This window comes from Culex pipiens, chromosome 2 (assembly GCF_016801865.2).
Source record: "Culex pipiens pallens isolate TS chromosome 2, TS_CPP_V2, whole genome shotgun sequence".
NCBI lineage: Eukaryota > Metazoa > Arthropoda > Insecta > Diptera > Culicidae > Culex > Culex pipiens.
In genome coordinates, this window is record NC_068938.1 from 115,188,176 (window position 1) to 115,213,688 (window position 25,513).

A 25,513-nucleotide genomic window follows, 5' to 3' on the forward strand; every position below is an offset into this window, starting at 1 on the left:
AGAAAAGGAGAAAAAAAGAACGATCCTCTTGTTTGGGTTCATTTTTCGCTCAATAGCTTGTTCTTCTGGTTGAGAAATCTTCACCTTCGTTTGAACTGCTGCTGCTATTGTTGAGTCTTGCGAGACTTTTCCAATTCAAGACGACTCAATTCATTGCTTATTGCTCCGACATAAAATGATGTTGTTCTGGGGTTTACGACTCTTGATGGGAGTGTAGTAACTGCGTTTGGAATTGAAGCTGTGAACTTGTACATTATTTGTAAACAAGCTTGTAAAATGTAAAAAGAGAAAAAGTGATTTCGATTAAGGTTCTAAATAATCCAAAATAATAGAAATCTATCTTACAATGCATAACTCAGTGGTCAGTTTTAATGATCTGGTACAAATTTTATATAAAGTTCCCCCCTCCCTCCCCCTTCTAAGTTGTCTCGAAAAATCAGGGGTCATAAGAATTTTTTTCCAAGAAACTTCAATATTTCATATTGTATTGTATATATTGTTGAAATCAATTTAAATTCCATTCCCCTGCGTTTAGAATCATTTTTAGCATGTTTGGGTTGATTTAAAAATCTTTAGAATTTTTGAAATTTTTCAATGTTTTTCAATTCGCAAAAAAAAAAATGTTTTCGACAAATTTTACATAATAAGAAAACTAATGATTGCAAAACAACTGAACTAGTGTAAAATGCATTTTAAAACACTTTTTCCATGCAAATGTTGAAACTATGGCTTGTTGTTACAATATTTATATTTTATAATTTTTTGTGCATCTAATATCATCGAGTTGCGCTGATATGGAAACTTTGTCTTGGATTTATTAACAATGTTTTGCAAGAGTTAGATGTTTGTATGCTTTCACTCATAGCACAAACGCACAGGGAACGGACTGAAGGAATAGAGTTCCAGCAGTCGTCCCTTGATGACGAAACACCAGAATAACTTCGTGGAACATTCTTTGACACCTTTTGAGTTGATTGATGAAAGACCCCTAACAAGCTCAGTTCTGTCAAATGTTATAATTAAATGAATGACCATTGAGGTGACAAGAAAAAATTATAATTTTGGAAAATCTCAAGAGAGATCTCAGGTCTCGTCCAAAATTATGCAAGTGTAAAATCATTAAAAGAAATTCAATTCCCTACAACTTTGTCGGAGGGTGCAAGAAGATCCTAGTTGATCCTGATGAGTTATTAGCAATGCGATGAAAAAAAATCGGCTTATATATTTGGGGGAAACACTTTTCACTAAATGAATCACCAAAAATCAGGATTATCTCGGAGCGTATTGCAATTCCTTTAACAAACTCATACTTGGACAATTTTGGGCGAGACCTGCGGCAAAAATCTGAAGTGATGTTTTTTCTCATACATTTTTGAGAATTTTTCCATACTAACTTCAACGATCAAAAGCAACCCCTAAACCTTAACCGGTTTGGCTCAAAATGTTCACAGTTACTTATTTGTCTAAAGAATCGATTCAGGAGGTATCCCCAATATCGTTTTTTTTATTGTCACCCTAATGATCATCAATTACTTTAAATTCGTTCACTTTATAACTGTATACGAGATTTCTACTTTCAGGTTCATTCCTCAAAAAAATCATCCACGAAATGAAAAAAAGCTGATGATAACGGGAATCGATCACGAGATTTCTGGATCAACAATGCAGTATGTTGGCAGTATCAATCACCACATGTCTTTGAGACTTATATGATACGTAGTGGACAGTACAAGAAAGCACAGAAAGCTTTCCTCGGCCAAACAGGCAACGAAATCTCACAAAACCAAAACGATTCGCTAGAAAAGAAAAATACAAAACCCGAAATGCTCATAAATTTTGGTTTCATTATAAATAATAAGCTATTTGGTTATAATTCCGCCCTCAAAACCGCAATACTCTACCCATTCCTCAGCCGTTTTCCCCAGCCACCATTGGTTGGCTTTAACGACAGAGTTGGAGCGAGGGGGCCGGGTGGGGGACTCTTGTCAAGAAACTCAAACGCGGTTTTGCACATCAGAGAAACCAAAATCACTGACTCTATACGCCCCAGCAGCATTTGGAAAACGGCAAAAGGGTTTCGCTTTTCTCGCTACTTTTACTATTATGTGGAAGGTAGGCCCCCCACCTTGTGAAACCATGAGTAAAACGGGCTCTTCCCCACAATCTCTCTGACCTCGGCGTCGTCGTCCCAGGGTGGTTGGTTTGGCGGTCGTCGGTGGAGCCTCTCGGTTCAGGTGACGCCCCGGTGAAGTTGAGCATGATGATGCTGCTTCTGATGATGATGATGAAAGGATGTTTCGCCATGGTGTAAGGCAGCTGCTAATTAAATGGAATAAGGGATTTTGGTTTGCCTTTTTCCAACGCTCTTGTATATTTTATGATTTCCTTTTGATGCGGTCTGGGTCCGCCAACTTTCTCGTCACTGGAAGCTCGTCTCGTACAACACACTCGGGTGGAAAATTTGCGACTAATAATTAATTTTCGTGCTGATGTGATCGGCATAATTGGTAGGTATACCGTGAAAGGATCAATGACATTGCCCTGAAACGTTGGTGGAAAGGGAGGAAATTCCAGCAGCTTCATTCATAGCGCGTGTTTACAATGCACGACAAAACGTCACATACTCCTTGTACCGGTAGTCACACTAACTTGATACGATATAACATTTTGAGTAGATTTATTTATACATTCCTCCATTTTGCCATCGATATTTTTGAGATTCAAGTCATGAAATTTGTGCATTGTTCCAAAATGTGATTAATTTGTTTTGCCGGAGTCTCGAGTTATTATTTAAAACGTTGGTAGCCGTTGGGTATTTACATGTGATACGACAACGCAAAACGTCGTCTGCCTACCCCAGCAGGGGTAAATAACACGGGAATACCAAATTTTGGTATTACTTGGGCAAATAAAAGGGACCAAACTGAGCAATTCTCTACGAAATCGGTATTTTGTCTTAAATTTTATTTTTTGTATTTTTTAATCCGACTGAAACTTTTTGGTGCCTTCGGTATGCCCAAAGAAGCCATTTTGCATCATTAGTTTATCCATATAATTTTCCATACAAATTTGGCAGCTGGCCATACAAAAATGATGTATAAAAATTAAAAAATCTGTATCTTTTGAAGGAATTTTTTGATCGATTTGGTGTCTTCGGCAAAGTTGTAGGTATGAATATAGACTACACTGAAAAAAAATGATACACGGTAAAAAAAAATTGGTGATTTTTTATTTAGCTTTTTGTCACTAAAACTTGATTTACAAAAAAAAAAAACACTATTTTTAATTTTTTTTTATTTTTATGTATGTTTTAGAGGACATCAAATGCCAACTTTTCAGAAATTTCCAGGTTGTGCAAAAAATCTTTGAGAGAGTTATGAAATTTTGAATCGATACTGATTTTTTCAAAAAATCGAAAAATTGGTCGCAAAAATTTTTCAATCAAAAAGTACTTTAGTGAAATTTTGATAAAGTGCACCGTTTTCAAGTTAAATCCATTTTTAGGTGACTTTTTTGAAAATAGTCGCAGTTTTTCATTTTTTTAAATTAGTGCACACGTTTTCCCACTGATCAGTAGTGCGGTGCCTGTGTGGACGCGTAGTCCTGTTTTTTCGTGATATTTTCCGTCTCTTTTGTGTCGCTGTTCGAGTGCATGGGGTGATTGGTCATTATAATTAAATAATGGCATCATTAGTGTGGTTATTTTCGGGACGCGCAGTTCTGTTTTTTACCTTCTTTTTTGATTGTTTTTTTTTTCACTCGCGTTCGTTGGCCGATGAGTTTTTTTTTGTGTTGTTTTCTTTTTATTGTTTTCTATAAAAACGTACCTTTTTTTTGAGACTAGCAAGTCGTATTGCTGGATTAAGCCCTTTCTATATCATCGATGATTGGAAGGCACGCCGTCGAATATTTTTTAAGGCTTATGATATAAAATCATTTCAATTAATGAAGCCCTTCCTACATCACCGTTGATCGGAAGTCACGCCGACGGAGAATTTCTGGAGAATCGCGGTCGAAATAATACTATATTTAAATCCCTAGATAGCTATCTTTCCGCAGCCGGCTGCCTAAGATTTTTAAAATTTCAACCGATAAACAAATTGCTTATGGTCGCATCACCTACCACAGTGAATCCTGACCTCATACCCATCTTACTAACCCCTCAAAACTCATGTGATACTTTGTCGGAGACGCAGCTGATTTAGCGGTCCCATCACTCAAGTATCGGCTAACATTCTTATCCACTTCCCCGTGTCTTACCTCTGGTCGTGGCCGGCGTCGGTATTGATCAGCATGATAGGGACCTTTGAAAATTGCGAAGGGGTGATGATTGGTTCCTACTTTTCATCTGTGGTCCACGGAGCAATGTTTGGGGGTCCTGGTCAATAACGAAGTAGCAGCTACGGGTAGACACCAATGCTATGCTATGCTATGCTATTAGTGCATATGTTTGCTTACCTTTGAAAAAAATATGTTTGAAAAGCTGAGAAAATTCTCTATATTTTGCTGAGATATTGCCATGCAAAGGTTTAAAAACAGGAAAATTTATGTTTTCTAAGTTCCACCCAAACAACCCAACATTTTCCAATATCGATATCTCAGCAACTAATGGTCCGATTTTCAATGTTAAAATATGAAACATTCGTGAAATTTTTCGATCCTTTCGAAAAAAAAAATTTTAAACCAAGACTAACATTTTAAAAGGGCGTAATATTGAATGTTTGGTTTGAATGAAAAACTGCGACTATTTTCAAAAAAGTCACCTAAATATGGATTAAACTCGAAAACGGTGCAATTTATCAAAATTTCTCTAAAGTACTTTTTGATTGCAAATTTGATTTTACATCGAAAAATAAAGTTGAAAATTTTTTGCGACCAATTTTTCGATTTTTTGAAAAAAAAACAGTATTGATTCAAAAATTCATAACTCGCTCAAAGATTTTTTGCACAACCTGGAAATTTCTGAAAAGTTGGCATTTGATGTCCTCTAAAACATATAAAAAAATAAAAAAAATAAAAATAGTGTTTTTTTGCAAATCAAGTTTTAGTGACAAAAAGTTAAATAAAAAATCACCAAATTTTTTTTACCGTGTATTATTTTTTTTCAGTGTAGTCCATATCCATACCTACAACTTTGCCGAAGACACCAAATCGATCGAAAAAAGATACAGATTTTTGAATTTTCTTACATCATTTTGTATGCACAGCTGCCAAATTTGTATGGAAAATTATATGGACAAACTAATGATGCAAAATGGCTTCTTTGGGCATACCGAAGGCACCAAAAAAGTTTCAGTCGGATTAAAAAATACAAAAAAAACGAATGACCGAAATCTGAGAGAACTGCTCAAATGTGCCCATGGTTGCCCAGTAATAGATGGCAAAATACCATAAAATCATACCAAAACCTTGTATGTGGAAGGGCACAACAATGGGTAATTCTCCGCCAACTCACACAGCAGTTGCCCCGACCCCTCTTCGATTTGCGATTTCAAATTTCTAAACTTTTTTTTTGTAAAATCGCGAATTTTACGGGCAATCCAATTTTGAATCGGGCATCCAATTTTACATAAAAGTCCCTTTGACACCAAATTTCTATCTCATCACCGTTTCAAACTGCAAATTATTGAAAACACCTCTTTTTTTGCATGCTCAATAATGAAAGGGGTCGTATCGCCCCTCCGTCATGAGAAAGGACCTCAGATTCGTGATCAGGTACAAAAGTTACCGCTTAGGACAAAGTTTCACGCAAATCGAAGAGGGTTCGGGGCAACTTTTTCCGATTTCGTGTGAGTTGGTAGAGAATTACCCTAATACAAAACCATGTTATTCTAAGGGTAAAATAATACCACATAATCGAACCATTTCCATACCAAGTTGAGGTCTTCTGGATTTTTGAATATTGCTGGAATACCAAAACTTGTTATTGCCATACATTTATTTTTAGGCATTCCCGCGCCCTTGGAAAATCATTTTTACAATTTTAATTTTACAAATTTCCTAAGTGGGTATTTCAAAAAAAGTAAAAATCAGCCTTAAACATTTTGCCTTCCTCACTGAGGTAAGGCTATAATCCTGCTCTAAAAATGAACTTCGTATAAAAACGTCGTAGACCCACCTTCATGTATACATATCGACTCAGAATCGAAAACTGAACAAATGTCTGTGTGTATGTGTGTGTGTATGTGTGTGTGTATGTGTGTGTGTATGTATGTATGTGACCAACAAACTAGCTCATGTTTCTCGGCACTGGCTGAACCGATTTGACCCGAACTTGTTGCATTCGACTTGGTTTAGAGTCCCATAGATCGAGTTTTATACAGATTGAAGTTTCGATAAGTAGTTCAAAAGTTATGTATAAAAATGTGTTTTCACATATATCCGGATCTCACTTAAATGTATGTAAACTATGTCCGGATCCATCATCCGACCCATCGTTGGTTAGGTTATCAAAAGACCTTTCCAACGAGTCCAAAACATTGAAGATCTGGCAACCCTGTCTCGAGATATGGCCACTTAAGTGATATTGATGTACTTTTTGGAAGCCGGATCTCACTTAAATGTATGTAAACTATGTCCGGATACACCATCCGACCCATCGTTGGTTAGGTTATCAAAAGACCTTTCCATCGAGTCCAAAACATAGGAGATCTGGCAACCCTGTCTCGAGATATGGCCACTTAAGTGATATTGATATACTTTTTGGAAGCCGGATCTCACTTAAATGTATGTAAACTATGTCCGGATCCACCTTCCGACCCATCGTTTGTTAGGTTATCAAAAGACCTTTCCATCGAGTCCACAACATTGAAGATCTGGCAACCCTGTCTCGAGATATGGCCATTTAAGTGATATTTATGTACTTTTTGGAAGCCGGATCTCACTTAAATGTATGTAAACTATGTCCGGATCCACCATCCGACCCATCGTTGGTTAGGTTATCAAAAGACCTTTCCATCGAGTCCAAAACATAGAAGATCTGGCAACCCTGTCTCGAGATGTGGCCACTTAAGTGATATTCATGTACTTTTTGGAAGCCGGATCTCACTTAAATGCATGTAAACTATGTCCGGGTCCATCATCCGACCCATCGTTGGTTAGGTTATCAAAAAACCTTTCCAACGAGTCCAAAACATTGAAGATCTGGCAACCCTGTCTCGAGATATGGCCATTTAAGTGATATTTATGTACTTTTTGGAAGCCGGATCTCACTTAAATGTATGTAAACTATGTCCGGATCCACCTTCCGACCCATCGTTTGTTAGGTTATCAAAAGACCTTTCCATCGAGTCCACAACATTGAAGATCTGGCAACCCTGTCTCGAGATATGGCCACTTAAGTGATATTGATGTACTTTTTGGAAGCCGGATCTCACTTAAATGTATGTAAACTATGTCCGGATCCACCTTCCGACCCATCGTTTGTTAGGTTATCAAAAGACCTTTCCATCGAGTCCACAACATTGAAGATCTGGCAACCCTGTCTCGAGATATGGCCATTTAAGTGATATTTATGTACTTTTTGGAAGCCGGATCTCACTTAAATGTATGTAAACTATGTCCGGATCCACCATCCGACCCATCGTTGGTTAGGTTATCAAAAGACCTTTCCATCGAGTCCAAAACATAGAAGATCTGGCAACCCTGTCTCGAGATATGGCCACTTAAGTGATATTTATGTTCTTTTTTTAATCCAGATCTAAAAAATAGATGAAATTTGTGTACAGCCATTGATGGTAATGAGTGAGGAAGGCTCCAACCACATAGGTGGATTAAGTTAGTTTTTGGGTTTCAAGTCACTTTAGCGCAACATTATTTATCCTGACATAGAAAATTTTCCACTATTTCAAGTCATTTCAATCATGTTTAAAATGTTCGGTTTTCAATGAAAGCATTCACTTTGAGACATCATTTTAGCGCAAAATTAAACATTTTGTCAAAATTGGTCAAAATTTTCCAATAGTTTCAGAGGATTTTGATAAAATACTGTAATACCAAAAGATTACCAAAATGTGGTGTCCGATCATTGAAAAATTGTTCAATTTTGCAATATCAAAACATTACCTTAAATTGGTATGAAACCTCATTTTGCTCTTGCACAATCCTTAAGACAAATTTGAAAGGGCTGAACACTAAATGTGGAATACCAAAATTTAGTATTGATACCAGAGAAAGGTATTATTACGCATTTCCCTTGTTATTTACTCTTGCTCGGGTAAATTGCCTTTAACCAGTAGTCGCACTTGCAGATGTGACAAGATAGCACGATCACGATAAATCGATCGATAATTGTGTTGAAAGGCATATCATGTAACAGGCCAGGTTTTGATGTTTCTAGACTAACTCAATCCTGTAAGCAAATCCGGTCATTCTATGTTGTCAAAGTTGTAAACATTGAAATGCTTTCAAAATCTCCATTATTAAATTTGGTTTCGAACAACAATGTTGTCAATTTTAACAACAATTACAGCGAATTCGTAAAAATATCAATGTTCAATGTTTACAAATTCGACAACATACGGTTACCGGATTAGCATAACAGGATTTCTATCCGAGTATTATGTTCCATAATTATCAAATGTTTATCCACATTCGACAATCACGGAACACTGGAATACATACAGCAGCAGAGCATTTAAAGAATCGTAAACCGAGGCGACATTGATTTGATTTCAATTTATTTATGGAATATGTTTCAACTGGTATGATTTGTCTTAAAATTATTATTTTTATTTACATTTACTTTGATAGGCCAAACAAGGTCCATGCACAATTTTTAAAACAAAAAATTTCAATCTTGTTTAGAAAAATAGTTTCATTGAAAATTCTCATTATGACATCTGGGGTGACTTTGGTATAGTTTTTCTAGTTAAATAAGATTTTAAGAGTTTAAATTTAATTTTAACGTCATGTACCTTAACTAGAGTTGCTACTATAGTAGTAAAGAAAAAAATATTTTTTTTGATTTAATTAACTAATTTAACTTAACAAAATACAAATAAAATTTAGGTTAAATTGTTAAAAAGTCACCTATCATTTTTTTAACTATTATCGAGTCATATTGCATTTTAAACTGAATTCGAAACATGAATCAAAAGTTTTCTCATTTCATATGAAATTTGTTCTTCTATACTGCCTTAAAATTTGTTTTTTAATGTGTTTCAAAAACACATCAAATCTAGATTAAATTTTCAAAACAACCTATCCCTCATGGGTTTCCTATGCAGATAGGACCTTTTGAAAATTTAATCTAGAAATATATTATTTATGAACTAATTTTATCTTATTTTAGTGGAAAATTGTCCAAAGAACCCGAACATGCATTCCGTTTTCCAATTCATCCTTATTTTCATTGAGAACATTATGACACTTTTGGAGCAACATTTGAAAAAAAGCGCATAAGCATTTTGACAGCTGCAACTGTTCTGCAATTTCCCAGGCAATATGCAACTATATTTTACAAAACCCATATTGTTAAATAGTATCTGGGAAGGTCAGCTATTGTTTCCCATCACGAGTTTTGAGAAAAAGTTACCTGAAGCTTGAGAAATAGCAAAACAGTTCAAACTGTCAAAATGCTTATCCGATCTTTTCTCGTGTTGCTCTAACTTCTCGTGTTAACTAATTTTGAAAACATTTCAAAATATGAACTTTTCATTATGTTCTTGAAGTACTTTGAACACTTCTGTACTAAGGTCAGTATGATTTTAAACCATTCCATACGAATTCAATTTGTACCCTTAATTTTGTAGAAAGGTCTTAAACTTATCAAAGTCACCCCGGTTTACGGTAATGATTGTTTGAAATATATGCCTTTCAGGAAAATTCCAAGTTTGAACTCCAAGTATGCAGTTTAAGGATTTCCTGGTTATATATTAGTTATTTATCGATCCTCGGTCCGAACCTGGTCACAGCACCTAAAAGGACCTAATAAAAATAAGTTAAGAATAAAACAAATCCAAGTTTGTTAACATCACTAAGAAAAAAGTTTTTTGGATTTTCGAGAAAATAGATTTTAAAGTTTATAAATATTTTTTAAACTATGAATGATGGAGTCAAATTTTTTGAAGCGATTGGTTCGTTTACTATCGCTAAACAAACGTTACAAATTTCAAATTATTATTAAGTTTGTATGGGAATCACTCAATTCCCATACAAACAATAAAAAGTCTAAATCAATAGTTTAACGAAAAACATTCAAAAATTTCCAAAAAATTGTATGGCGTGTTACAAAATAGCACGTTTTTTTAAATGAAAAATTGGTCTGTGTCACAAGTGTGCATTGCGATATCCGGGAAACGGAAGCGAATTTCCAAAATCGGGTAAAAGCATATTTGTAGAATTTTACAAAACGTCATCATTAAGTCATTTTTGAACAGCATGGTCGTTGTTAAAAAATAGCATACAACAGACGAAATATTATAAAAACGGATAAAATTGGCAGCCGGTAAGTACACCAATAAGAAAATCGCATGAAAAACATTGTAGTGAAGGATAAACCAAAGCACTTATATGACACTTTCTAAATGCTAATGCAATATTCAAACTGATTTACCGATAATGCAGTTTGACTAAAAGTAATGCTGCAGAAAAAAAATCGCCGCATTCATTTTTTTAAGCTGAAATTCATTAACCTGAATTCATATTTGTTTCAATGTCTTTTATTAAAGCTACCCCATTTATACTTTCCATCATATCGCCACCATATCCACCACCCTCGATTTCCCCTCGAGGATAATAAATCGCTCAAATTTGGATACCAATCTGTTGAAAATTCACATTCAATAGACGAATTGGCCTTCACGTGTAATTTATCATCACCACCGGAAAATCGATAACCATCAGTTCATCAAGAGTACATGTAACCCAGTCGAGTCGGGTCGGGAATGTGTGAGGGGACAAATCTGGGTGAGAGAAATAAATCTGAAACAAACGCGCGACACCACCCCCTCCACCCATACAGCGAAGTTGGTGGCCACAAGGTGGTGGAACGATTTTTGGACGGGGTTGGGAGGAGGGCAAAGCTCCACTGGGACGATACACCCTCTTTTCCAAATTAGTGCGCGTGGTAAAGAGATGAATGTGCTCTGTTGTAGTGATTTATTACGTTCCATAAATATAATTTCAACTGCTTTTCACTCGCTGAGCTTTTTCTTGCAATGCTCTCTTGCTAGAGCTTTGTTATCGTTCAAATTTTCACGTGTTTTTGTGTGGTAATGGATTTTTCTTCTGCTCGCTCGCATCATTCCAACTGCTAGCCACAACTCTAGGAAAAACCGGTAACAAAAGAAAGGATATTTTGGCGAGGAGTGATACAATTTAATCGGCTAGCGAGCAGCAAGCACGAACCAAAACTAAACATTTCCTCCTCTGGCACGATCATCTCGTTCTCGATTTTTTTTGTCTGCTAATTTTCTTCGACAAAAGATCACGAAGAAAATGGATTAAGCTTTTTGCTTGGGAATCTGCCACTGTTGCCGTTTTGGGTGAATTTCTTACAATTGTTGAATCGCGTGACGCTGTACATTACAGATGATGAGATATCCACCAATCTACGATGTTTCGCTGGAATGTTTTTCCTTTCTGTCAATGTCAGTTCCCGAAATAAGAAGCAGAACTGTTGTGAGCTTAATTCATATCAGATGTAACTGACTGAAAGCATTCTTTCTTTACATACAAGCAAGCTTAAGAGACAATGATGTGTTTCATAACTTATTCATTTATTTTTAAATTACCCTAATTCTGTCACTGTTGATTTGTTTGTTTTGGAATCAATTATTTAATCTGCGAATCTGTTTAGTTTGGGTAAACTCACACGAAATCGGATAAAAATTGTGCTGACCCCTCCTTTATGGTCAACTTACACAGCAAAAAATCCGATGGTAAAATCGCATGCAAAAGCATGCACATCACCTTCGTCAAAATAAAAACTTAATATTACACCCTGCATGTACAATTTTTGCATTCGCATTCGCATTCGCATGGAGATGGTGATCTTAGCGGGTTGCAGTCTGGATTTCTTCATGTATATGTGATGATTGCCCAGCCCAGGTTGCTTAGAAAATGATTAAAGGGAATTAAAACCAATTCTACCCGAACAGAACAGGCAGCACCATGAAAGCCATCCATTGCCGGCCGCTCCCATCTCCACCATTCACCGGGAGAGGAAAAAGGATTCGGAGCACGGGAATTGTTGATGCTTGACTTACTACAATTTTTGCAAAAACAAAAAAAGTTGTAACCGACGGGATTCAAACTCAGCACCAACAGTACGGACTGGCGCCTTAGCCCACTCGGCCATCAGACCGATGTAAAGCTGGAATGATAAACGCATATACTGCCCCTGATCGCATAAATGTCCCATATGCATTTTCATCGATTTCGAGTTAATGATGCAGTTTGGTTCAAAATTGTGTGCTCTTTCGAAAGAGCTTATAACATCCAGTACTTTGTTCTAGAAATCAGGAGGAAATCCAGTTTTTTCGCGAAAACTTAACACATAGCCTTATGTATGGGACAAACTTCAAATGCGTTTTTCTCAGCTTGCTGTTTTTGCATATGGGACATTTATGCGAACATGGGCAGTATATGAGCTTGACATTTCGGTCAAGTAGGTTTCCCATTCTGATGGGCTACATATTTCAGGGTATAAAATCACATAAAATTGCATAAAATAATGCAATATTTATTTTACACCCAGGCCTTTTACACGCAGCTGGATTACTACTTTTTTAGCTGTGTAGTCAACCAGTATTCTACAAAGTTGTAGAGCAGACAAATACAGCAGTTCAATATGAAAATATCACAAACCGAGGGTTCCATTTTTGAGTTTTGAGGCTACTACAAAGAAAAATAATTTATGGTGCACAGAAAAAAAAATCATGGTAAAATTACATCTGGGAAGGGGTACATCTTTTACGTCAGAAAAAATGTGTAATTTTACCTCTGAAAATGTGTAATATTACCACTATTCTGTTGTAATGTCATTTTTTGAGTCTAAATTGAGGTAAAATTACATCATAAGAGAGGTAATATTCAACCTTCTAAAATTACACAATTCAAATTTACACTTTTTTTGCTGTGTAGGGTGACCTGCACCATGTTTGGTGGTTCGAAAAATTTGCGATTTTAGCCATCTTTCATTAAACCACATTTTACGAAAATCAAACAGGGGTCGAACAATTTTCTAGATTACATGAGATTTGATAAAACATGTTTGTAATATTTTAAAGGATACATTTTTCTCTAAAAAAAAACTGAAACTCATAAACTTTGAACTTTTTTTTATCTTGAGGTTAGGTCAGTCGAACCGGTCTGTAAAACAATTCAAAAGAGAAAAATAAAAATTCTCCGATAATATTGTAAGACATCATTTATTTTTGAAAAAAAATTAAGATCCGATGCTGTTAACATCAAACCTAAACAGCATTTAATTCTGAACTGCTTTTAGTTTTGTAATTATCTCGCCACCAGAATTACATGGATCTAATAAGCGTTCATTATTTCCCAGAACATGAACATCTTGACATTGAAAAGCGGCTCGATTCCTTGGAGGGCGATTCTGATAATGGGATGATAGCGCGATATGCACTGAAATAAAAAAAGTACCAAATTCCTAAATTCTAGGAATTTTGGCTTTCCTTATTTAGTAATCGAGTTTTTTGGATTACTTAATAATAAAAGGAGGCAAAATTCCTAGAATTTAGGAATTTAGTACTTTTTTTTATTTCAGTGTGGTTTCTTCGTTGCCTCCTGTGGTAGGTCATAGCTCACGACCAAAGCCAGCCGACCAGCAGGAGGAGAAAATTTTCAATTTTTCAACACCACCAGATACCTCCAGCTGATGCGGCCCAAATTCGAGTGTTCTGCGCCGAACGTTGTCGTCGTCTTCGTCGTCCTGATGCCAGGACCAGGGCTTTGACTCAAAGTGTGCGCCGCAGGCAAACCGACGAAGAACGGTTCCAGCAGCATCAAGTCTGGCACAGCATGGATGATGTCCTATTGTTTTCTTAGTGGAAATTTATTACCACTTTTCGCCTTTTTCTCGCCGCCCAGCAGTTCTGCCTAGAGTGTACGCCGTCAGTTTGCTTCTAGTTGGAACACGCATATTTCTGCGCTGGAAGCTGTGAGAAAAGCTCCTCCACTAGCCAGGTATTTCCTCCTTTGTGCTCTATCGATATTAATTTTACCTGGGGACTGTTAATGAAATTTTTGCACCGTAAAGTATTTTAAAATGGAAACCATTTCAATGTGCTTTTGGTACACGTGTAGAGGAACCGTGTGCCAAACCACAATGTGAAAGGATTTCAATGAAAATGTTGCACAGTATTGTAGTCTCTCACTGTGTGAAGAAGACTCATAAAGTTTTTGCGAGCTTTAATAATTTTTAAAATATGGAGCAATCATGATTTCATATCAGACTTGGAGCCAATGTATTAGTCATAATGGATTTCCATGACTCGATGTTTCAATTTTATGTTCAAACCCGTAATGAAAAGTAATCAATTACAGAAATGCAATTATTTTAGTCAATCTATAATCAATTTGCAGGTAAGCACTTAAGTCTTCAATATAGAATATCAACAGGATTTGTTTAAGCCCCTCCTAAGCTTCCTTGAAATGCAAACATTTGTATGCAAGATATCTCATTGATTCGATATGTGTGTCTGTTGAGAACAATCAAATATATAAATTGAATTTCTTTATCAGTATAAGAGGCAAGCAGAAGGTATGGCTCTTCACAAACGTGTATGAACTCAATCCTGCATCCCACAAGAACACGAACTATCCTTCCATTTAGCTCGTTTTTCAACAACTTGAGATTATTATCATCAAAGCTGGTGGTAGGTTTCCAAATTACATTTTAGTACTACGATTAGAATGCAAACACACACACATAGTCTCTCATGGAAAGAGTTTACGCTTGCATCGTTTAGTGTGGTAGTTAATCGACAGTCTGGAATATTCATGCTCGAGTGTGGTGCCATTCATCCACTTTACATCTTGCTATCTATCAATCTAGATGCAAAAATGTCTGTACGTACACAAATGTACTCTGTGACTGTGCTGGAGGGTGGATGGGTGCAGCAGCAGCTCAGAATAGTAACACCTACCAACTAGGGAGAGCATATCAGTAGCGTGAGAGCATTGCAACGAATAGGGTGTCCTGGAAAGTGACAATATAAATGCTAAGGGTTGATTTGCATCTAATCCTGAAAAAAAAATATCACAGCATCATTTCTGGTTTCAAAAAATGATATTCTGTTGTGCCAACCGTATATTAGGTGCTTTTCATCTGAATAGCCATTTTCTGGTCACAATCAGACCTCAACCCACCCCCCTAAAATTTGGGTGCGATCTGAGCAAGCTTTCCGCACAGCATATCAACTTTGTTTAGGAATTTGTGTGGAAAATCCAACACATTTTTGTTGTTTTGTTTTGCCTTCCTCACCTTACTGAGGAAAGGCTATAAAATCATTCGAAAAATGAACTTCTTAAGTCGACCTCGTAGACCCACCTTCACGTATACCTATCGACTCAGAATCATGTTCTGAGCAAATGTCTGTGTGGATGTGTGTAGGTGGGTGGACACAAAAATTGTCACTCGATAACTCTCCGGATTTTGACTGTTTTAGTCTCATTCGATCCATATTGGGGTCTCATAGGTCTCTATTTAAAATCAGCAAGTTTAGTTAAATACTTCAAAAGTTATGCTAAAAAAACGATTTTGGCATATGTCCGGTAGATTGTAAAAAGGGTGGTTTTTGCAAGAAAAACCTATCATGTTATACATTTTCAGAAAGGTATTAAAAAGACCTTTCCAATGAACATTGAAGATCTGACAACCCTATCAAAACTTATTAGCACTTAAGTGTTATTTGTACACTTTTTGGAGACCGGATCTCAGATATTTCGATTAAAATGGTGTCCGAATCCATCATGCGACCCGTCGTTCGTTAGATAATGCAAAAAAAGGTCTTTTATTTATTTTTTTCTAATTTATCTTGAAATGTCAATAACTCTCATGTTTATCAAAACTGATTGCGTAGATTTGTAGCAAATATCAAGTAGAAAAAATTGCTGAAGAAAGATTACTATTACATCGAATCTCTGAAAAGTTAATAAAATTTTAGTGAACAAAAAGTTGCAAGCTTTCAAAATTCTGTGTTGTTTATTTCTCTCTTGTTACTACAGCTACTTCGATCATTTTCAGATTGACAAATCAAAAATACTTAGTCAGATTTCAAACTTATTTTATTTTGGTTTGGTTCATGCCGTTTGCGTGGAAATTGTTGTCTTGGAACACTGTAAATTTAACATTTTTATTTAATAATACGCTTCGCAGAATTTTGTAAGACGTACAATAATTTGTTTAACATTCCAACGCCCAGGCTCCAAAAAAATTGGAACGGTCAACTCGCTGGTTCTCGTGCATAACTCACCCAATCAAGACAATTCTTTTTTCCAGTGATTTTTTAGGATGTCTAGATGATCCTAGAACTTTGCAGAACTCAATTTGGTCTTATCTGTAATTTTTGCGATCGAAAACATCGTTCCTAATTTTTTTTTCGCGTGTAAAAAAAAATTCGCCGAAAATTCCGCGGAGGCTGTCGTATCAAAAAAGTTGGAACGATGTTTTCAGTAGCAGAATTTACAGATTTGTTCAAATCAAGTTCTGCAAAATTTTAGGATCATCTAGACATTCTTACAAATCCCTGGAAACAAGAACTTAACCCGATTGGTTAAGTTATGCTCGAGAAACAGCGAGTTGATCGTTTCAGCTTTTTTGGGAGGCTTGGGCGTTCGTGTAAGTTGGACATGCGTTGGGCGTACCAGTGTTAAATGATATTTTTTCAAAATTGAATGAGTTCGAAAACTTACCTCGTTATTTTGGATAAACAAGAATGGATAAATATCACAGAATTTTGAAAATTTGCAACTTTTTGTTAACTACAATTGGATTATCTTTTCAGAGATTCGATGCTATAGTAAACTCTCTGCGGCAAATTAATTTTATATGATATTTGCAGCAAATCTACGCCATTAGATTTGGTAAAGAAGAAAGAAAATGCTATTTCCAGCTGAATTAGAAAAAATAGGAAAATACTTATTTTGCAGCCTCTATTGAACCTGAAAACAAAGGTATATTTAACAATGGTTTATTTGTATGAAAATGTTCAATTCAAAATATTCTATAAAATAAATTTACGTTTTTCGGATAAAACGTGTTTCCCATATAAAGTACCGTGGAAGGAGACGCATGGTGGCTCAAGTAAATATTAATACATTCTTGAGAAGCCTAAAATATAACATCGACGTCGTCGTGCTATCTTGTCGCACCCGCCATATTGACGTTCCGAGAAAAACGCGTTTTAATGTTTGACCTTGAATATTCAAAAACGAGAGCACGCAATGTAAACAATAACAAACACGTTTTGTTTGGCTCACCATTCTGTGCATTGTCCCAAAGTTTGGTTGAAGTTGGTTGCTGGAGTCCCGAGTTATAATTACAAATGTTTACGGTAGTCTAGCTTGTACGTGCGACAAACGCATCCTGACTTTCCTGGCCTGAAATCCCTTTGGCCTTTTGTCGCACTTACATCAATTTTCATGGAGTGACAAGATAGCACGACAAAATTGAAACTACTTTCATATGTAAAGTGACAAAAATGCACGGAGTTTTTTCAGTTTTTGTTGAATATCTCAGGATTGAAATCGAATTTTGGGGATCTGTAAAGGTCAAAAGTTGAGGCATTGTGAGCTGCACAAAATGGCGTTCTTAACTCAATTTGGCCCAAAATGCACGTACGACAAGTTAGCACGATGGCGACGACATTTAATAATGTAAATTTTAAAATGTTTTACATTCTTCTTGGATTTTTATTCAGTACCAGCCGTCTCCATGAGTATGAAAATTTTTTTTCTGAAAAACGCAATTTTCACCGATAGAATATTTTGAATTCTCAAAATTTATTTTCCCTTAAAAAGCACTCAGCTAGCAAAATCTAAACGTAGAAACATGTACCCTTCATGAAAAGGCTTTTGAATTGATCTCAGTTGAAAGGTTCTCCAAATCTCTGAATTGCAAATGTAACATCCTGGAGCAGAACTGTTAAATTCTAAAAAAAAATCAAATTATTCGCTCTACAGCATTGCCTTGGCGTTCTCGATTGCGAGATTCCTACTCGAAACTAAGTGTCCGAAGGCTTGATTGTTGAGACAATTGCAAACCTCTTTTTACACCTCAGCTTCCATCCACCCCGGGATTCGAACTGACGACCTTTGGATTATTAGTCCAACTGCCTACCAGCGACTCTACCGAGGCAGGACCCAGGGAGACGACTCCTACACCTGGACTGAGCTACACAGCAAAAAATCCGATGGTAAAATCGCATGCAAAAGCATGCACATCACCTTCGTCAAAATAGACACTTAATATTACACGCTGCATCTACAATTTTTGTAAACACAAAAAAAAAGTTGCAGCTGACGGGATTCAAACCAAGCACCATCAGTTAGGACTGGCGCCTTAGCTCGCTCGGTCATCAGACCGATGAAAAATGGAAAGGATAAACGTATATGTGAGCTTGACATTTCGGTCAAGTAAGTTTCCCATACTGATGGGCTACATATTTCAGGGTGTAATATTACACAGAATTTCATAAAATAATGCAAAATTTATTTTACACCCAGGCCTTTTACACGCAGCTGGATCACTACTTTATTTGCTGTGTAACGACTTAACCTTTTTAGGTTAGTCCGGGGCCAACATTTACTTCCCGTCCGACGGAAGGCGTGATCAGACAAATCTCGTCTCGAAAAATGCCACCGGGACCATCTGGGATCGAACCCAGGCCGACTGGGTGAGAGGCAATCACGCTTACCCCTACACCACGGTCCCGGCGCTCTTATTTCTAAATTCTAATAAACACTAAATAAATTAAATAAAATATTTTGAATCGAACACATTCTAAATAAAGAAAGTGAAACACAATATATAGTATATATTTCTAATCGGTTTTCTCCATACCGTTCTTAGGATGTTAATGAAATATTCAGAGAACTCAGAACTAATTTATTGATAAAAAAAGACCGAAAAATATCTACATTTCACAGAAAAAAAAATCATGGTAACATTACATCTGGAAAGGGGAACATCTTTTATGTCAGAAAAATGTGTAATTTTACCTCTGAAAATGTGTAATTTTACCACTTTTCTGTTGTAATGTCGCCTTTTCAGTCTAAATTGAGGTAAAATTACATCATAAAAGAGGTAATATTCAACCTTCCAAAATTACACCTTCCAAATTTACACAATTTGTGACTGTGTAGTTTAAACTTTTTCGAGGTTTAAGATAATATAGGGAAACAGCAACTAACTCCACCGTGCTTCTAATGTTGACCTATCAGCAGTTTGAAATTCAATTTCAGTTCATAAAAAGAATTTTCATCAGAAATCAAGTGATAAATAGCTAAATAGGATGAGAGCAAGCCAGTTTCTATCAACAGTTTCACAAAATAAGTTTGGAGTGAGTGCATAACTTGCAGGAACATACGAGAATTCCCCCTAAATAGTATAAAAACTTCAAAATGATAAAAAAATAATCCCCCGGTCTTGGTCATGGTCAAGCAAGTATGCAGTAATTTTTGTTTTGATCCTGACCGTGTCTCAACGAAATTTGTTACATATAAAAATGAACTGTCGATGAAAAAATATTCAAAAACAAGCTCTAACTTATAAAACTGACAAAAAATAAACAAGCAAAACATATCAACCAGCTAAACGCATATAAAAGAACTCAACATGAAAGAATAAACAAAATTAAAACATAAACAGAGAAGTAAACAACCCTACTTCTACTTTTTAGAAGCTTTAAATGATCTAAAACAAATCAGACAGTTAATGTACGCAACACACTTCAAATCTAGTCCAGCCAACAACAAAAATGTTTGAACCGCATAGACATTTATTCAGTTCTTAACTCTGAGCTGATAGATGTACGTAAAGGCGAGGAAAAGTTGAGAATCCATATTTAAAGAAGTTTTTTTCCTCAGAAATGGAGGCAACATTTTTTTGTTTTATATAGAAATAAACTTGAACAACTCGAATCTCACATTTTGAGAAAGTATCTGAACATTAAGCTTAACACAAAGCTGAAATAATTCTAACCAATTTCGTTAAAATCATCTTAACTGATTTGCTAAACTGTGCTCTTAACATCATGCAATTATAAGACACCCTATCTGTTTCCTCCCCAAGATCCCACCCCATTCGCCAACAGAGTACCGACTTAACTCTTTTCTTACCTTCCTCGCTGTGCGTGCTCGTGATGAGAAATCCATTTAAAATCAGCAAAACACTCGCAACCAGCAGCATTGCATTCGATTTTAATGCTTTCATGCTAACACTTCTTGCTGCCACTTGCACTTCCTTCACCGTGCAACAGAACAGTTCTTGTGTGGTAGAAATTTCTTTCCTTGATTTGCTTGCCGGGTGGTGGTGGTGGAAGTTGTGTGCAAACGGCAAGTGCCTTCTTCCTAACTACTGCTGCAAGCGCTCCTAAGCGTTGCTGTTGAGTACGTACTTGTGGGCTCAAGTCTCGTGTGAGGAGTTGTACTCCAAATGGTGAGGTGCACACACACACACACACGTTTAAGGGGGAGCCTTTTGCGCTTTCGGTTCAGTTCCTTAAGTTTCGTGTGTGCCGGTATGCTGATGCGAGAGGAGGGAGGGAGTCGTACGGCTCTCGGAGGCTCTAATGACGGCGATGATGGTATTGCTGGTGCTGATGGTCGTGCCCCAGCCAAGGATAAGCGCCACCACCTTTACCCATATCGTGGGAAACGTCGGTGGTGTCGTTTTTCGGATTTTCCGACACCGAGCCAAAATCCAAGACCGGAGTTAAAAACAGAGAATCAGTGCCAGGGGCGGGTAGTTGGGAATACCGCGCGACGACGAGAGTGCAGGAAAAATAAAACACTTTGAATTTTCTCACTTCACTTTATCCTTGCATAATAAATATTTTCCTCTCTCGCACACACTTACACACAGTCACTTTAAGGGAAGGCGGGGCTGGGGCACTGAGTTGGGCGGCGGTTACGGTTGGCGGGGCGCTTCCGGCTCCCTAGGACCAGGAGCGGGAACGAGGAGCGGTTTCTTTCCGTTTTATTCGCAGCTTTCGCTTGTTCTGCCGGTTTTTACACTTTTGGTTTTCTTTGTTTGAAATGTTTTTATTGCCGATTGTCACGAAATTGTACTTTCCACAGAAATTTATTATATTATTACCCTCTTGGTTTGGATCTCTTCCACAATCACTGTGGGGCGGTTGCCACAACAAGTAGGTGGACCCCTTGTTCCACGAAGTTCCACGCACACGGACCGTAAGTCCGGATAAGTCCTTGTGACGACGACGACGACGGCGGCCACGGCGGAAGGTTGATACTCATTCATCCACTTAGCAAATTCGTCATCCCTAATATATAGGTGCCGCGACGCCGCCGACGACGACGACCTTTGAAATGCGTTCTGGCTCCGACCCCTCCCGGCGAGGCTTTTAGCTTGATAGCAGTCGTCTGTCGTCACCGTCGTCGACCCTTAATTCATTATTTAGATTCGGCTGTAATTAATTCCTTCCTGCACGATTTTCACCAGGAATTTATGAAAATTACCGTAATCGCACACTGAAATCAATTTTCCCCGATAACTCTCGGCGTCAATTTATTTTTCTCGGCTCACTCACTTTCGTTCTGTTGTTGGTTTTTCTCCAAATGACCCCTTATCTCGGGGACCACCACATTCCGGTCAAAGTTACGGGGCTACCTTGCGGAGGCCCAATACGCCAGCACCACTCTCGTTACTCCAAACTATTTTGAATACTATTTCCCTCCACATCGCAGGCTCGCCACGTTGTTATCTGGGTGACGACTCCTAGCGGTGCATATCGATGGGAACGGCTCTAATGGAACGCCAGCTGGTAAAATAAACAAACATAGCCTCATACTGTCCTTGTCCCCGTCACAATACAATTCGCGGCGCTCATTCTTTTTTATGACCCCACAACACACTACACAAACGTGGGCGCCAACAATGGCCCCGAACAAAAACAAAAAAAACACGAAAGAGTTAGTCCACGTAGATAGTAAATTCCTTCCGATCCGGATCACATCAGAGGCAGCAAAAACCGCACACGTTCTAGAACAGGAACCTGCTGGAAATCCAACACCGAGATCCAACCGAACGAAGGCTTGCGAAGGGACTAAGCGAAAGCGGGCTAATGCAATCACTTTTGTAACGACACCGCGATTAAGCACATGATTCCGAGCGAACGAACCGGATTCCGAACGATTTCAGGGGAAGTACCGGTCTCGGAGTTCATTTTCGAAACGGGGAGGTTGGCTACCGGTGAACATGCGCACTCCCGAAAGGATGTCGACTCTGGGAGTTCATTCGCAGGACGTGCACGGTTGAAATCTATGTCGACCGATGTCGTGTGTGCCGGATCAAAACAAAAACGAGGACAAAGTGCATTTGTGGGGCACAAGCTTTGGTACATAAACGGATAGGAATACATTCGAACTGCAAAACCAGCATTCATATGTGGGTTTTGAGAATCGTGAGAAATTTGCAATATGCGGATGGAGCTAGTTTGCGCTAGAAGTGTTTAGCTGACCATCAGGAAATCTTCCTTGTAAATCGAAAAGATATATGTACAATTTGAAACAATTTGAATTTAATTGGCAATCTACCGGATGCCAATAAAGATATTCGACGGTTCATTGTTCATAGTAGTTTTTGCAACAAATTGCAAAAATTAGATTTGAACTATCATGTTTTAAACAAGTTGAATACAACATTTTTATTGCAGTTCTGAAAAACACACTTTGAGTCGTAACTTTTGTCAGTTGTTTCCCCGTTGAATGTTATTTGACTTCGAGATAATTACAAAGTTGAATATTTCAGCACTCAAATGAATGCTTGAATAGTAGTTTATGCAACAAGTTGCAAAAAGAGGATTTTTCAGTGCTGAAAAGTAGAACTTTTCAGCATTTATTTTGAAAAGTGTTGCTATTCGATTCTGTTATTTTTGGTACAGAAAAGTAGGCTATTTCGTCGTTCAAGAATGACAGGAAAAGTAAGTAGTTTCACGACGGAATTGCAAAAAGAAATTTTTACATTTCCGTTGTGAAACAACTAACTTTTCTTGTAATTTTCGAAAGACGACACGGCCTACTTTCCATCGCCAAAAATAGTTAAAAACTGCACTGAAAGTTGTTCAAAAAATCAAGTTTAGCAACTAGTTAAATACACATTTTTTTGCAATCCCGGAAAACACCCTTTCAATTTGATTTTTTTCAGCGGATGGTTTGTTTCTTCACTTAAATGTTTTTTTACTGTAAAGATAAGTGTTGAATTCCAATACAATGCCAAAAAATGTTACATTTTGCAATTCCGTCATAAAACTACTTCACGGTGTGTTTTCTGGGCAACTTTTAGAAGAAAAAAAAGTCAAAATAGTAAAAAATCGAAGTAAAAAGAATATATTTGTTTTTTTTTTGCGGAAAAAAAGTGTTTACGAGACTGTACAACGAAAATTCACAAAAACTAGACAAACACAAGAATATATTTCACCTGATTGCAATCAAAACTACATATATGGGTAATTCTCCGCCAACTCACACAGCAGTTGCCCCGACCCCTCTTCGATTTGCGTGAAACTTTGTCCTAAGGGGTAACTTTTGTCCCTGATCACGGATCCGAGGTCCGTTTTTTGATATCTCGTGACGAGGGGCGGTACGACCCCTTTCAATTTTTAAGCATGCGAAAAAAGAGGTGTTTTCAATAATTTGCAGCCTGAAACGGTGATGAGATAGAAATTTGATGTCAAAGAGACTTTTATGTAAAATTAGACGCCCAATTTGATGGCGTGCTCAGAATTCCGAAAAAACGTATTTTTCATCGAAAAAACATTAAAAATTTTTTTTAGAACTCTGCCATTTTCCGTTACTTGACTGTAAAAGTTTTTGGAACATGTCATTTTAAGGGAAATTTAATGTACATTGACCCAGAAGGGTAATTTTTTCATTTAGAACATTTGTTTTCATTTTAAAATTACGTGTTGTTTCTAACATTGCAGGGTTATTTTTTAGATTGTAACAATGTTGTACAAAGTTGTAGAGCAGACAATTACAAAAATTTTGTTATATAAACATAAGAGGTTTGCTTATAAACATCACGAGTTATCGCGATTTACGAAAAAAGACATCAGATTCGTGATCAGGGACAAAAGTAACCCCTTAGGACAAAGTTTCACGCGAATGTGTGAGTTGGTAGGGAATCACCCATCTATATTTAGAAAGTAAGCTTTAGCGTTGTGAACAATAATATCACCAGTTTTTTTTTTCAATGCCGGGACCCGTGGTGTAGGGGTAAGCGTGGTTGCCTCTCACCCAGTCGGCCTGGGTTTGATCTTAGGAGGTCCCGGTGGCAAATTTTGAGGAGATTTGTCTGATCACGCCTCCCGTTGGACGGGGATGTAAATGTTGGCCCCGGTCTAACCAAGAGGTTAGATCGTTAGCTCAGTCCAGGTGTAGGAGTCGTCTCCCTACAACCAGAACTGGGCATCGGCATACGAGAGGATAAAGAGCACGATTCGGTAGTAAAATGGTACTGTGTGCGGACGGAGAGGATAAATTCCGAAATTTCCGAGAGTACTTTACTCATGGGTTCATCTTCAAAAAAAGTTAATCTATCAAAAAAAAAAAATAAACTACCGGTACCGAGACTCGAACCCAAGACCTTCGGTTTATTGAAACGTGCCTTTGCCGTATGGGCCATCATGGTTCGGTGACTAAGTGGCGGTCATTTGTCCATATAAACCACTCAATAGGATGAACTGTTCCAATGAACGAATGAACACGCGAGAGGACAATACTTCATGAGGATTATCCCCTCGTTCTTTAACTTTGGGTGTAGGTCCTGTCTCGGTGGAGTCGCTTGTAGGCAGTGGACTCACAATCCACACCCAAAGTTAAAGAACGAGAGGATAGTCCTCACGAAAATAAACGTGAGGAAAGTGCTATTTTGCGAGAGTAAAGACCTCTCGCGTGTTCATTCGTTCATTGGAAGAGTTCATCCTATTGAGTGGCTTATATGGACAAATACCGCGACTTAGTCACCGAACCATGGTGGCCCATACGGCAAAGGCACGGTTCAATAAGCCGAAGGTCTTGGGTTCGAGTCTCGGTACCGGTACTTTTTTTTTGATAAATGAACTTTTTTTGAAGATGAACCATGAGTAAAGTACTCTCGGTAATTTCGGGATTTATCCTCTCCGTCCGCACACATTACCAATTTACTACCGAATCGTGCTCTTTATCCTCTCGTATGCCGATGCCCAGTTCTGGGTGTAGTTTCCAACATATATTCCTGACATAGTACACCTTAAATCGATCCATTACTTGAGTCCCAGCGTCATGAGAAGGTGTAAAATAGTGTTTTTTTCTTTAAAAATAT

The 25,513-nt window shown here is 37.4% G+C and overlaps 1 protein-coding gene across 1 annotated transcript in view; it reads right to left on the reverse strand.

Moving 5' to 3' along the window:
- The window catches only part of LOC120426638 (lachesin-like), a 50,786-nt gene extending 28,543 nt beyond the window's left edge, over window positions 1-22,243 (reverse strand). Inside the window, exon 1 of the mRNA XM_039591427.2 lies at window positions 20,308-22,243. Coding sequence (XP_039447361.1) covers window positions 20,308-20,401 — 94 coding nt within the window. The 5' untranslated portion in view covers window positions 20,402-22,243. The remainder of the gene's footprint in view (window positions 1-20,307) is intronic.
- Window positions 22,244-25,513: the final 3,270 nt, after the last annotated feature.